At 35.5% G+C, this 16,126-nt stretch overlaps 3 protein-coding genes across 3 annotated transcripts in view; 2 read left to right on the top strand and 1 right to left on the bottom strand.

The window, feature by feature from the left end:
• The first annotated feature begins 1,704 nt into the window (after window positions 1–1,704).
• Window positions 1,705–2,626, top strand: LOC136851368 (pro-resilin-like). Its single transcript, XM_067125425.1, has 3 exons — window positions 1,705–1,716; window positions 2,081–2,212; window positions 2,362–2,626. Exons 1-3 carry the CDS (start codon window positions 1,705–1,707, stop codon window positions 2,617–2,619), a joined length of 402 nt encoding a protein of 133 aa, XP_066981526.1. The 3' UTR covers window positions 2,620–2,626.
• Window positions 2,627–5,945: 3,319 nt separating this feature from the next.
• LOC136851358 (pro-resilin-like) lies at window positions 5,946–6,745 on the top strand. The gene is made up of 3 exons (XM_067125415.1): window positions 5,946–5,957; window positions 6,215–6,346; window positions 6,488–6,745. The coding sequence occupies exons 1-3, from the start codon at window positions 5,946–5,948 to the stop codon at window positions 6,743–6,745; spliced, it is 402 nt and encodes a 133-aa protein (XP_066981516.1).
• Window positions 6,746–15,810: 9,065 nt separating this feature from the next.
• Window positions 15,811–16,126, bottom strand: part of LOC136855777 (pro-resilin-like) — a 1,299-nt gene continuing 983 nt past the window's right edge. The window contains exon 3 of the mRNA XM_067133138.1: window positions 15,811–16,126. This exon is cut by the window's right edge and continues 44 nt beyond it. Within this exon, the coding sequence (XP_066989239.1) occupies window positions 15,913–16,126 (214 nt within the window). The 3' untranslated portion in view covers window positions 15,811–15,912.

Genomic DNA, 16,126 nt, shown 5'->3' with positions numbered 1-16,126 from the left:
CTACACTTTTAACACAGACTCTTTACACTTTTTGCTCTTAATAAAAAACAAACGAGAGAAGACACATCATAAGTTTAGATTTCAAGCCATCGGAATTACAGTTAAAGCTATTTCTGGAAATAATAAATAATTATTCAGTGGGGCATTTCTATCATTCTTTGTGTGAATTAAATCGTAAAGAACTTCATAATTCATTTAGATAACCTGCGATTCACCATGTTCTTGCTACTCAACTCAAGGGAAAAGTTCAGTAAAGTACTAAAGTACACTGCCAGCTTAATAATTAACAATAATTTGTCAGGAAAACAACTGAGGATCGTAAATACAAGCTGAGAGATTTATGGGTAGTTCTTGTATAAAAAAAATCTTCAGCAAGGTGGTGCAGTTAAAGAAAAAATATCTTTCACTCACGCGCAGACAAAATCTTTGCCACCGATGGACCACGGCAAAATTATTCCCCATTTTCTTTAGCAACTGTTTTGTATTATGAGACATATTCACAAAAAATAGACACTGCGGCATGCTTTGCTTTTAACCCTCATATTATTGCTATATATATTTGCCCAATAAAGTAACCGGGATTAAAGAAAATTAATTAGCCGTTACTATGTAAGCGTAGATAAGTGCCCGTTAAGGTTACAGGAATGCTCTGAATGTATAGAATATAACATAAAATGGCATTGAATCTAGTCTTTGGAGTAGCTTAGGAAAAGTCCATAAATTCTCGTTACACAACCCTATTAAGAAACGAAAGGCTCGTACTTTGTGAGTACACGCATAAACACAGATACACGCACACATTATGTATATATATATATATATATATATATATATATATATATATATATATATATATATATATATATATATATATATATATATATATATATATATATATGTATATATATATAATATATAATATACAACTATATATATGTATATATATAAATATATATATATATATATATATATATATATATATATATATATATATATATATATATATATATAAATATAAGTTACTTCAATAATCCCATGCCAGCTGAGAGATGAGAATTAGAACTTTAAGCGCTTGCAGTAAGTATAATAAAGCAAAAGAATTTTTTTTACTTTTCGGTGAACCATAAGACGTTCGAGAAAGGCCCCTGTCCGAATTGTTCTTGTCACCGAGAATTCATCTAGTCTGTATTTGCATCTTTTAACTCATAAAATAAATTACATAACGTTCAGTTCCTCATCAAATTAGTTCTGTGGATAAAAACTAGTTTGCTAGCATTCATGATTCCCGTTGTAACTCCATGCAGAAAAGAAAAATATCAAAATATTGTAAGCAAACAGTAGGAATTACTAGATACTGAAGTCCTGTTGCTCATAATTACGTCCACCTTTCCACAACAATCGTAAAGCGCTAAGGGGCTCTTTACCTGAATGAGGGCGATCCTCTTCTTCGGGTCTTCCGATGTTATGCCAAGGTCTCTCTTTCCGGCTTTCCCTTCCCCGCGATTCCCGTGACGTCACGTCATTCATTGAGGTGGGAAAGGTACTGGGGGAGGAAGGTAGGGTGAGGGACGGAGGGAGGGGGAAGGGGAGCCTATACCTTTGCAATACAGGTAAGTGGGAGGTGGGGTTTCAGTGAGCCGATGCATATATAAGACGATACTTTGCTCGGTTGATCAGTTCCCACTGGAGTCGGCTTCTAAAATCATGGCTCTTAAGGTAAAGATAACGTTGTTCCCACTTTTGCCGTAAAGTTACCATGATGCAGGATGCAAGGGTCTTACGTTACTTCAGCATTTCAGTGGGATTTCATTACAGATGTCAAGATGTTAAACTGTTTCTGTTAGGGGATTATTGAACTGGTTATCCCAAAAACTTAATAAAATAATGCTTCTGTTTTGCAGAAATACCCTGACAGAGAAGGTTTCTGCAGGATTGTTTTCCACTCCTGCAGAAACTTCCCTCCATTCCACCACAAGGAATGTTATCCTATTAAAAAAAAAAAAAAGGAAAGTCATTAAAGGAACATTGTCTGGTTTACAAAAAAAAGCTTTCGACTGTATATATTACCTTTTTATTTTAGGTCGCCTTTTTTGCCGCTGTTGCAGTGATTTCAGTCTCTGCTGATTCTCCCCGCCTTCCTGCTCCTTCTTATAACGCTCCAGCTCCATCTTACAGAGCACCCTCTCCGTCCTACAATGCTCCAGCTGCTACGGTAAGATTAGTCAAAATATAACCAGGGTTCCTGATGGAGTTTCACCAATGGGTGTCTTACCATGTACATGATTTTCTGAGGGTGATCATAAGTGGAAACAGTAACTGATTTCAGTCCATTCAACTAAAAAATAACTGTAATGTTGACAGGGCCCAGCGAAGTACGACTTCAACTACGCCGTGAAGGACGACTACTCCGGCAACGACTTCGGACACCAGGAATCCCGCGACGGATACAACACTCAGGGATCCTACTACGTTCAGCTTCCCGACGGTCGTCTGCAGAAAGTGACGTATACTGTCAACGGAGACTCAGGATACGTGGCTGAAGTGTCCTACGAAGGGGAAGCTCAGTATCCTCAGCCTTCCGGGGGATACCAACCAGCTCCTAAAAGCGGATATGCCTAAGGAAGAATGACTGATGAAATAATGTATATTTGAAGAGTTCACTGATTATTCGAACACTTTTGTTATATTTATTATGTATTTATATGTAGATTAAATGCAGTAAGGAAAAATCCCAGATGTGTTTTTTCATCCTTATATAGACAAGAATTATTAACAACAGTTTATGTGATGCCAACTAAACACTTTGAAATCCTTAACAATTAATACACGAGACCAGAAATAAAACTGTATTTTTTTTTTAAACCAGGCAAATCAGTGATTAAATTAATACTGATATATTCTTTTTAGTGACGCAAGAATTATGTAAGATATGGAAGAACATTATCTAAAGAGTTTCAGGAAACCAGTGATTTCTGGATTCTTATTTGTTTGAATATAGTAAAAGATAAAAATACAGAAAGGATCCATATAAAGAAAGTTATAAACTAATATTAAATATATATATTATATTTAAACGTGTGATAAATTTTTTATTTATTTCAGGCGATTTTTCAATATTTGACATATTTTGTAATGTCAGAGGTCTCATCAAGACCCTGGATATGAAGAAACAAAATGAAACATAAATTAATCATTTTCCTTAGATGACATTTATTGAATCGTTGGTGTAAATAATCATTTCTGGCCTTTCCTCTGCCCTGATTATGATTAAACTGAAGCTTACCAGAAGCGAAAATCTTCCAAGCTATAAATAATATTATCTATCAGAATAATCTCTGATAATGTTGAAAGTCAAGATGCCTATCCTAAAGGAAGAAACGTTAACTTAATCTCATCAGAATGTTAAGGTAAAACAAAATTTTTGCTGGTTTATTCGGATGGTGCTAAGGGGATTTTGGCAACAGTTCTTTGAATTTAATCCTGTTAATGATTAATTCTTAATGTTTAGCATCTAGAATGCATGCCATATGAGAAAAAGAGTTCTTTTATATGAAAAGGTGTAAGTTTTAAGCCATTTTTATTCTTTTATTCTCATATGGTATACAAATCCTGGGGAACACGTAAGCGCTTAGTGTAAAAATGGAATACCCACTCAGGCAACACACAACAAGAGTTCTCAGCACACACTTGGGGGATGGGGTTGCTAGCCAATTGTCATTCTCCACTTTGGCTATAACCTTCCTGAGCTGACCAGATATTAAGAACACAAACGGAATGTGCCTAAACTGTGGAAAGTTTTAGTAACTGGCTAGTAGTTAGGATATAGTAGCTGAAACTAAAATTTATACTGACTGGGTAGTATCTAGTACCGAGTAGCCGCTATATATATATACATATATATACAGTATATATATATATATATATATATATATATATATATATATATATATATATATATATATATATATATATATATATATATATATATATATATATATATATTTATATATATATATATATGTATATATATATATATATATATATATATATATATATATATATATATATATATATATATATATATATATATATATATATATATATATCCTTTTTAATGATGTATAATTTTTATACACAAGCCTAGGACTCTATGAATAAGATCCTTGGTTTTCCTTACAACGTCTTCAAAAGTGATGGATGGTAAACAAAGCAATTCTTGGAGTCTGGTGAGTGGTATTTCCATTGACAGTAAAACTATCTTTTTAGGATAATGTAAAACAGGCAAACAAAAACACAGCACGAGGCGAAGATGAAAAATCTCTCTCGATTTAAGGTCACAATTAGACTTACTGAATAAAAACTTGTAAGGTCATAGGACCTACCCAAATTGGTAAATTTCTTTTTGTGCATGGTGGTTACGCACATGTTGAATTTACTTATGGAATTTGAAATAATATTAGAGAAATACTTGTAACCGATCCATGATAGAGAATCATTCACTTTCTAAACTTAGCCTTGTCATTATTGTTCTCCGATGTTTCTTCAAACGCCTCTTTAGCCATATCTCCTTTCTATCAGCAGACGCTCGAAATTTTTGTATAAATCTGTAAAGGATAAATTTCCCCTTTGCAGCTTGAGTTTAAGAATTTTAGGAACAATCCCATGGGTCAAAAATTCATAAAAAAATCATCGTCCAACGAAATTTTCTCGCGCGATGCACTAAAGAGGTGAGTCTGAATTCACATCAGTGCTGAATAAATGTGAAAAATTCGCTAATCTTGTGAATCTAGAGTCATTTATGGTCACAACCTGTCATTTGTTGCTCTTTACTGGTAAAAGCGACTGTCGGAATTATACATTCCATAACAACTCTGCCTATGAAGCATGGTGCTAATCATACCTTTCTTCTGTTTTATAACTTCTTACTGAGATCTTTCTCCATCTTTTTTTATATATATATATATATATATATATATATATATATATATATATATATATATATATATATATATATATGTATATATATATATATATACAGTATATATATACATATATATGTGCAGTATAATATACACAAAATGTATATACAGTATATATACTGCATATGTATATGTATGTACAATCATATATACGTACTTACATACACACATACATATATACATTTGCATATATAAATAAATATATATTTGTATAATGTGCAAATATATATATATATATATATATATATATATATATATATATATATATATATGAAGTTAACTTCAGTAATCCCATAATTGTTCAGTGTTTTCAGATGGAAATTAGAATTTTAGGCGTTTGTAATTGAGATATGAATAAAGCAAAACACCTTTCTTTTCAACAGAACATAAGATCTTCACGAGTGGCAGCTGCCGGAATTGTCCTTGGCACCGAAAATACTTAATCTAGTTTGTCTTTGCTCCTTTACAATCATAAAATACATCGAATAAAATTCAGTGCCTTTTCAAGTTAGCTCAATGAAAAAAGTAGTTTGCTAGTATTCGTGATTCCGTTATAACTCCATGTAAACAAAGAATCATTAAAACCTTATCAGTAAATCGTAGGAATTAATCAATACTGGAGCCCTGTGCTCATAATTACGTCCACCATTTCACAGCAATCAAAAAGAGCTACAGGACTCGTTACCTGAATGAGGGCGATCCTCTCCTTCGGGTCTTTCGATGATATGCCAAGGTCTCTCCGGCTTTCCCTCCCTTACGATTCCCGTGACGTCACGCCATTCATTGAGGTGGAGAAGGTATTCGGGGGAGGAAGGTGGGGTGCGTGATGGGTGAAGGGAATGGGTGGGGGCGATTTAGCTTTGTCATACAGGTAAGTGGGAAGGTGGGATTTCAGTGAGACGATGCATATATAAGACGGTACTTTGCTCGGTTGATCAGTTCCCACTGGAGTCGGCTTCTAAAATCATGGCTCTTAAGGTAAAGAGCTAACATTGTTCTTATTTTTACTATAAGACCTCCATGATGCCCGATATAAGGACATCAGTTTACTTCAGTAAGTTCAGTGGCATTACATTCAGATGTGAGGATCTGGACTATTTCTGTAAAGAGACTATCAGTTTCAAATACCCTTACAAAGAAGATGTTATCTTATTTGTCAAAGAAGGGAAGTTACCAAAGGAACATTCCCTGTTTAGATTAAAGCTTTCGACTGTTTGATACTTTTTTGTTTTCAGGTCGCTCTCTTCGCCGCTGTTGCAGTGATTTCAGTCTCTGCCGACTCTCCCCGCCTTCCTGCTCCTTCTTATAACGCTCCTGCTCCTTCTTACGTAGCACCCTCTCCGTCCTACAATGCTCCAGCTGCTACGGTAAGATAGTCAAAATTTTAAAAGGGTTCCTAATGTTGTTTTGCTGAATTGATATCTTTCCATGTATTTGATTTTCTGAAAGTGATCATAAGTGGAAACAAACACTGTTCACAGTCCATTAAACTAATATAATGTTGACAGGGCCCAGCGAAGTACGACTTCAACTACGCCGTGAAGGACGACTACTCCGGCAACGACTTCGGACACCAGGAATCCCGCGACGGATACAACACTCAGGGATCCTACTATGTTCAGCTTCCCGACGGTCGTCTGCAGAAAGTGACATATACTGTCAACGGTGACTCAGGATACGTGGCCGAAGTGTCCTACGAAGGGGAAGCTCAGTATCCTCAGCCTTCCGGGGGATACCAACCAGCTCCTAAAGGTGGATATGCCTGAGGATGAAAGACTGGGAAAATCCTGTATCCCTGAATAGCTCACTGATTATTCGAACACTTTTGTTATGTTTATAATGTATTTATAATGTAGATTAAATGCAATAAGAAAAATCCCATATGTGGTTTTTCTGTCATTATATAAACAAATATGATTACAAACAGCTTATGTGATGCCAAGTAAACTCTTTGAATTCCCTTCTACCGAGACATGGTGAGACCAAAAGTAAAACAGTATTTTTAAAGCATGGAAATCAAGAATCAAATTGACGTAAGTATGAACTTATTAATAAGCAAGAATTATGCAAGATATGCAGAATATAACACTATATCAGTGGTCTGAAGCTTTTATTGGTCTTTTTATTTATGTACTTATATGTGGTTCTGTAAAAGAAAACTATTGAGATGGCTATTTGTCTATCCGTCCGCACTTTTTCTGTCCGCCCTCAGATCTTAAAAACTACTGAGGCTAGAGGGTTACAAATTGGTATGTTGATCATCCACCCTCCAATCAATCAAACATACAAAATTGCAGCCCTCTAGCCTCAGTAGTTTTCATTTTATTTAAGGTTAAATTTAGTCATGATCGTTCGTCTGGCACCACTATAGGAACCAACAACACAGGCCACCACCGGGCCGTGGCTGAGAGTTTCATACAGCATTATCCGCTGTACAGAATACTCGATTCGGCGCATTTTTACTTGTTATTTTATCATCAAAACAGTAAAACAACTCGATGTTGTTGCTAACCTCCATGTATATCTTCTCATTACATACGTAACTTAAATAACAATGAAACAACTCGTTGTATATCAGGCGAATGTGAAATGGAGTTATGAAAATGTTTGGAATTAATTATGAAAAGTATCATACATGATATACATAAAACCTCAGTAATACTGGCAGAATGATTTGAACCATTAATTAATTCTTAGATCTTTATTTAATTAATCCTCATATTTCTTGGGTTTTCTACAAAGCGACCGCCAAAATTAATTATGTGGTCATATAATGTAAGTAACGAGGCTCTTTATAAACCCGCAAAGCTAAATAGATTTGTAATGGCACCATAATAACTAAAAAGACTTCTTCACTTGACCTATTAGGAGCCCATAAGGGTTACCCCTGGGGGCCAATGAAATGCAACAAAATGAGTGTTAAACAAATCGTTACCTTCATCTAGAGCTTTTCCAAGGGGATATTGACATGATCAAAATACTTCTTATGATAAACATTAATGGGTGCTGCTATAGTATGGTATCTAGCGAGCTATTTGCGACCTACCAAAAATTAGGATGCTATCTACCAAACAGCCCAGTTAAGGCCTATGGCAATTACTTCCTCAAACTATATACAAAACTATTTTGTCCCCCAGGGGCTAGTACTAAACACGGCGAAACAGTGACTCGCCTACACTGTTTCGCCGTGTTTAGTACTAGCCCGTGAGCGGTCAAATGTAGAAAATGGATGGTAGATATCATACTACAGTAGCACCCATTAATGGAACCCATGAGAAAAGACTATGGGAAATTGTTCTTATAACTATTATTGACTTTCCCAGAAATGTTCATAGATATTTCATTCAGTCATGTTTCCTTTTGTTCGAAAAAAGATTCATAAAAAAATACGTAAATATGTTTCCCTTCGTAAAAAAAAAAAAAAAAATCATAAGACGACACGTGATTTTGTCCTCCAGGTAAGTGTGACAATATTAATATTTTCTCATACACTGAAGAGGTTAAACTCACACCAACGCCGAGGAAGTGTGAAATATTCTTAAGTCTTATGAATCTAAATTCATTTATGCTCAAAGCCTGTCATCTGTTTCTCATATCAAAATTTTTACCTGTAAAACCGACCAATTTATACATCCCATAACACCCTGTCCAAGAGGTGCGATACTAGACGTAACTTTCCAGTATTATAAAACTTTTGACTGATTTTGACACACACATATACACACATATATATATATATATATATATATATATATATATATATATATATATATATATATATATATATATATATATATGTATGTGTGTGTGTATGTGTGTGTGTGTGTATATATCTTCTTCTTTCCCCTAGTTCCTCGTTGGGTGAGTCGGTAGAGTTGTGGGCTAGCACTCGCCAGGCCCGAGTTCGAGTCTCCGGCCGGCTGATGAAGAATTAGAGGAATTTATTCTGGTGATAGAAATTCATTCCCCGCTATAATGTGGTTCGGATTCCACAATAAGCTGTAGGTCCCGTTGCTAAGCAACCAGTTTGTTCTTAGCCACATAAAATAAGTCTAATCCTTCGAGCCAGCCCTAGGAAAGCTGTTAATCAGCTCAGTGGTCTGGTAAAACTAAGGTATACTTAACTTTTTTCTTCTTTCCCACCGTTATCCCTATGTTAAGGGGTCGGTTGCCTGATGCACCTTCTCTACTGCCTTCTATCAAAGGCATCACCCTCCACCAAACCTCTTCTCTCCATATCTTCCCTCACTTTATCTCTCCAATCTAATTCTCTGTCTCCCTCTCGATCTTCTTCCTCTAACAGGTTCTTCCCAAGCCCTCTTCACTCCCTTCTCGTCATCCATCCTTAACACATGCCCATACCATCTCAATCGTGACTCTCTTATCACCTCTGTTATCTTTACTAAGCCTGTCTTTGTCTTATTTCATCATTTTCCAATCTCCCAAGCAGCGATATTCCCATAATCCACCTCAGCATTCTCATCTCTGTTCTCTCAGGCTTTACTTCCTCTTTTCTTCTTAGAGCCCATGTTTCTGATTCATACATGAACACTGGTTTTATCACTGTGCTATAGACTTGGCTTTTAGCTTGATTAGCATTTTGTTATCACATACAACTCCAGCTACATCTCGCCACTTCCCCCCACGCCGGTTTTATCCTACTGTCCACTTCAGCGTCACAGCCTCCCTTTTGGCTTAAAGTAGATCCTAAGTATTTAAACTTTTCCACCTGTCTTATAATCGAACCTCCTCTCTCTTGTATTACTATTCTGTCTCTATCTTCCCTGCTGCTCATTAAAACCTCTGTTTTATTCACATTCACCATTAGGCCACCCCTCTCTAAAGCCTCCTGCCACTCTCCAACCCTTCTCTGTAGGTCCTCCTCATCTTCAGCAGTAATCAACAGATCACCAGCATACAACATCTCTCACAGCACTTCATTTCTGCTCTCTTCACTCAACACATCCATGACCAGCACAAACAAAAATGGGCTTAATGCTGACCCCTGGTGTAATCCAACACCAACTTCAGTTTTCTGTTTCTCAACTGCTGTTTTATATATATATATATATATATATATATATATATATATATATATATATATATATATATATATATATATATATATATATATATATATATATACATATATATATGTGTGTGTGTGTGTGTGTGTGTGTGTGTATGTCTGTATGTATCTAATATGATAATGTTTATTAAAGCACATGTGTTTCTACACGTCTCTTTGTATACATTCTCGCATATTTTAGCGAATGATTTTTGTCGTTCTTGCTGTTCGTAGTTTCCAGCTTACTCTATAAAGGTTTATCTGTGGCTTATAAAATCATTTGGCGAGTTTTTTCACTCACTTCAAAAACCACCTGTATGAGGCCCAAAGAACAAGGCTCTGGAATGTCCGGCAAGAGAACGTACTGCACGTGTTATACATTGATGGAAAAAATTGATCCTCTCAACAGCACTGCAATAATTTGTTGCATCGGTGACGTAACGAATCTCAGCTGTGAAAGTGCAGTAAATGGAGATAACAGTTACGTTACTTAGAAAAACGGGGAAGTCATTTACCATTTTCTGGTAATTTCGCAATAACGAATTTTCGCTCATTGTAATATCAAATGAATAATGAATATCAACTTGATTCTTTCGTTATTTAATATCATGAGAATAAAGGTGAATATCTTTGCTGACATGAACATAAGTACAGTTAAGTTCATTCAAGTCGATGAACGACTGTTCTCAGATATAATTGTTTCGCCATTTCTTTCCTGCGAGTGAGGCGGAGTCAAACCTATTTCTTATAAATTCAGTTGGGTAACTGAAAACACTTCCTTCCAGAGGGTTTTCATAGATTTCAATGAATCCATTATAAAATGGTAGCACAAGCTGAAAATAACAATCACAAAATATCTGAAGGTATGACATAATTTGATACAGACAGTTCATTAATCATCATTTGTTTTACTTTCGACGGGATTCCCGTGGGAAAATAAACCTTTATTGTCACAAATGCGGGCCAGAGTAGAGTGCAGCCTTTAAATTCCACGTGATATTTTTATAAACGACGTCTGAAGGATGTTCGGATATTAGGGAAAGTCCTAAAAGTATCGGAACTGAACTTAAAGTCTGACGCTTTTTAACGCTTTGTAAGGGTGCGTCCACACTACAGTATAACATATGATGGACACAGGTCATCAACTGATCGCATGCACATCACAAACAAGTTGAATGCAAGTCGACGACTTATTGGTAATCCTGGCAACTGCTTCATGCGATTGTCCAGCATCAGCCAAAGGTTCCTTATCCATTGAATGTCGTTGAGTTGTTATCAACTTGTTTGTGATATATATCGGATAAGTTGCTGACTCGTTTTATTGTTAGTATGGACGTACCCTTTAAGCAAACCACGTTTCCCTCACAGCAATTTATGCATAGCAAGGGAAGAACTTCAGTGATGATTAATATTCAATACCAAAGGACTGTTTACAGTATTTGTGACAAAAGGCCACAATTTTTAATTTGGTACAATTTATAACACGTTTCGTAATTCGATAAGACCTGACATGCTCTGAATGTTATGGAATTTTTAACAGAAGATTTAACAGTATCTGTTTTTACAGTAGTTGACTGCTTTATTCTATAATATAGAATCAAAACGACTACTGTTGCGATACCAAAAATACCAAATTTACCTAAACAATTTGTCCTAAAAAAAATACAACTACATTTTCCGATGATGGAGTCTGAACAAACACTTATCAAATGCCTTCAAATGTAAGAAATAATGTATTGTGTGTAACAAGACATAACTTAAAGCCTTCATCTACCTTGGAATTTGCCCCTGAAGAGCCCTGAAAAATAAATTATACTTTCTTGGTGAATATGTTCGTCATTAAAGCACGATTATTGAGAACTATACTATGCATTGCAACAAAGAGAAACAACACACAAAAACCTATCAATATTTTAAGTGACTCAATCAAATCTTGATCAGCAATGAGTAGTAACAGCCCATTAATCAGAGGACGTTCATACATAGGAATTAAAGGTTAATGGAAAAACTAATAGTCTTTGTTACCATAGTGTATTAGCACTGAATTAACAACGTTGGCATAATAATAATAATAATAATATTTCGCAAGTATACCCTCTTTAATTGCTTTTGCATTGAGAACAATAGCTCTCGCAGGAGTCTATTTAGCTTTTGCTTTCTCACCTTTGTTTTGTATGTTTTTGTTTCTTTCATTCACAAGGTAGGTCGTATATTAAGTCTCTAGTATTCTTTGGGAAAGTGTAATTATTCGCTCTAATATTCTTACCACCGTAATTGGTGATAAACTTGGGTAAATATTTGTGAGTATAAAAAAGTCATGTGTATAAATAATAAAACTTCTTATACTTGTATATATATATATATATATATATATATATATATATATATATATATATATATATATATATATATATATATATATGTGTGTGTGTGTGTGTGTGTGTGTGTGTGTGTGTGTGTGTGTGTGTGATTGGCGTTCAATAAGTAATGCAACATAATTTTTTTCTCGGCCAAATTTCGTGTGATATTTCATTAAACATTCCCCTGTTATGTCATGTATTTTCATTAATTTCCGACTGCTGCAGTATAATCAGCGATCGAAAGGATGTCTGTGACTGAGGGAAGTTCCAAACAAAGAGCGGTGATAGAACTCCTTTTTGCGGATAAAAGAGACCGTCACAAATATTCGCAGGCTCTTGTAGAATGTCTACAGAGACCTGGCAGAGGTTAAAAACTCTTGTGAATCGTTGGGCGAAGTGTCGATCATAATCAAAAGAAGGACAATGAACTCTGTCTGATCTCCTGCGCCCTGGATGACTGCACACAACTGTGAAGCTGGTAATCAATTGTAGGACATGCGGACACCGTTATTTGGGACACTGTTATTCGAGGTAATTGGGGAATCACAATCAAACGCGCTGCTCAACTTGACATCTCTGTCGGTAGGGCGGACACAATGGCCCAAGAGACAGAATTCCTTGTCCTTCTTCTGTTGTTGATAGACACTTCGCCCAAAGATTCACAGTGCTTTTATCCACTGCCAGGTCTTTGTAAAATTCTGCAAGCGCCGGTGAATATCTGTGACGTCTCTTTTTCTGCCAAAAGGAATTCTGTCACTGCTCTTTGTTTGGAACGTACCTCAGTCACAGACCCAGTTTTGATTGCTGATTATACCGTAGCCGTCTATATGAAACTAATGAAAGTACATGGCATAACGCGGGAATGGTTAAGGATGTTGCACACAAAATTCCAAATTTTTTGAACGAAAGTTGGCAGAGAAGAAATATTATGTTGTATTATTTACTGAGCGCCCCATATATATATATATATATATATATATATATATATATATATATATATATATATATATATATATATATATATATATATATATAATGTGTGTGTGTGCTCATGCCTGTTATAATCTCGAAGTAATTTAGATTTAAAGCTGACTTTTCTTAAATAGTTTTGAGATAGCACACTTGATTTACTTTGTCACACTTGATAAAGCAAGTTTAACGGTAGAAGAGAGATGAAAACTTCTTTTTGAAATCACCATTACCCGACATGCCTTCACAGTTCCGCCGGTGACAAGTAGTTTACCGCACATTAATGATGAGAGAATTACAACCAATTTTCTCTGACGTAACTGGACGAGAAAACCAACAACAATTGTCAGTTACTTCAAAACGGAAAAGCCAGGGGAAAGTAATCTGTTTCTTTATGTTGACGCAGACTGTCACAAAGATGCCTTTTTAGTTTTCAAGGAAAACATAAACCAAACTCCAACTAGATGATTGTATATTTCGTACATAAACCCAGAACATAATTTCAGTCATTACCTGCAAAAATGGTAGGTATTTTTTTGTTTGTTTTTTGATGAGAGTGCCGGAATGTTTTTTTTATGATGGTATCACTCACATATATATTTCGAGGTTGCATTCTTGCGTACGTATCTCTGGACTTGTTACTGAGATTTACAATAAAATTTTCTAAACAATTTCCCGTTGGCTTGTACTGATTTGCATACGCTTTTTTTTCTATTCACTGCAACCTTCAAAAATGTATAGTGTGCGTGAACAATTGCAGTCCATCAGGAATATACTACAAACATTTCATGTAAAATAATAGGGAGAAGACATCTCTTAAAGGACTATACTTAGAGATCTCGTAAAAGATTCTTTCCACTAAGACTATCAGGGGTCATAATGACAGCTCGATTCTATTATAAGAAGAATTCGTCACTCATGCTTTGGAAACTGTCCTTACTTCATGATACAGCAATTATTTTTCCTGTGCAATCATCCATCTGTTCAACCGAGCTGCTGCCAAAAATTGCCAGTGGCAAAATTAACGTTTCTAAAAATCACAAATTTTCTTTAAGAACTTCTGTGCCCTGAGCCGCAAAGTTTTTGTAATTCTTTTTGCGTATTATGTTCAGAAAAATGCTGCAATGAAAATGCAGCAGAATTGCTTGGATTCCATTCCTTTTCTCCTCTTGGAACTTCTATTCATTCATGCACCTTCATTTTGCTTCGACTAAGATAACTCTCTTCACGCTCTCTGATAATCCAGACTCCTTTTCTTCATTGTGTGTTCTCCTTATTTGCCTCTTCAGGCCTCTTTATTGGATTTCACCTTCTCCCTTGAAAACCCTCCTGCTATCTATGAAAGTAAGTATTTCCTCTGCCCCCTACTGTTACCTTGCAGCTAAAGCTCTCTCTCTCTCTCTCTCTCTCTCTCTCTCTCTCTCTCTCTCTCTCTCTCTCTCTCTCTCTCTCTCTCTCTCTCTCTCTCTCTCTCTCTCTCTCTCTCTGCTGCATTTTGCTGTAAGATATCAGCCTGGTTCCTGTGATTCTCTAAAAGTTACAAAGTTACTGGGTAAATTTGCCAATGTAAATACCATAGACAGATTTTAAAGAATTCATTTCGCTATAAAGTAAATCATAAGAAAAAATAAAATTTTAGTTAGACGTTCCTTCTCAAGTTACTAAAGGACTAATTTGATCATCATTACCATCTTTTCATCAGATTATAGGTACTGTTCTTTTTAATGTATTTTTTTTTCACAAGGGCGTGCCATATATATTCCTTGCCTAAGTGGCAATAATTCTTTCTTGCTAATCATCATTGTCATCGGTTGAGTATTGCATTTGTTTAAATATCCATTAAGGAACATTCTTTTGTAACCGGATCCGGTCCAGTTACTTTTATTTTAAATCTTTAATTACCACTTTGCGCGATATTTTGTATTAAAGCAAAATGAAAACAATAATAAAAAAAAAAATCCAAAACTTGCTGCGTTATCCTTCGAGGTTCAAAGTAACTTTTCTGTAAATAGTTAACTTTTGTTTTTTAAAACTTTACTTTTGTTTTCACTTTTTAGTAGAATTCATCAAACATTTTCATGCTTTAGTTTCGCTATTTTAACACTGAATAACGAACTCCGACACTACAATATTCAAACATTGTGCTAAAATGATGTTTAGTATTCAATAAACATTCCACCTCACACAGCATTTAATGTGACAGGTGCAATGAGTTTTGACCTTGTACCACAACAAGAAACTTTTACTCAGTTAATTGAAATGGAGTGAAATTATTTACAATGTTTAGTCAAAATCTGAACATTTATATTTAGTCCAATAACTCTATTGCAGTACCATTCGCTTATACTTTTCCGCAATCAATTAATGAAGATTTTCTTACTTTACTGGCAACTGGACGAAGAGATAGGATTGAAAAATCAGTTACACCACAAGCCTAACTTTTCCTTTTATTCGTTTTTATCAGAGCCAATTTCTATCGAACATTAATTAATAACAAAAAGGGTCCTAGATAACATTAACGGTAAAAAGGGTCATCTTAAGCGTAGCCGACCTGAGGAGCCGGTTGATATCCTTTGGCAGGCTGTGGGTAGTAAGCTTCTCCCTGGTAGGATACCTCGGCCACGTATCCAGAGTCACCGTTGACGTAGTAAGTGACCTTCTGCAGACGGCCGTCGGGAAGCTGCACGTAGTAGGTTCCCTTGGTGTCGTAGCCGTTTCTGTTTTCCTGATGGCCGAAGTCGTTGCCGGAG

The sequence above is a fragment of the Macrobrachium rosenbergii genome, chromosome 3, assembly GCF_040412425.1.
Source record: "Macrobrachium rosenbergii isolate ZJJX-2024 chromosome 3, ASM4041242v1, whole genome shotgun sequence".
NCBI classification, from domain to species: domain Eukaryota; kingdom Metazoa; phylum Arthropoda; class Malacostraca; order Decapoda; family Palaemonidae; genus Macrobrachium; species Macrobrachium rosenbergii.
Note: the sequence above shows the minus strand (reverse complement) of the source record. Positions and strands in the feature narration are given on the sequence as shown.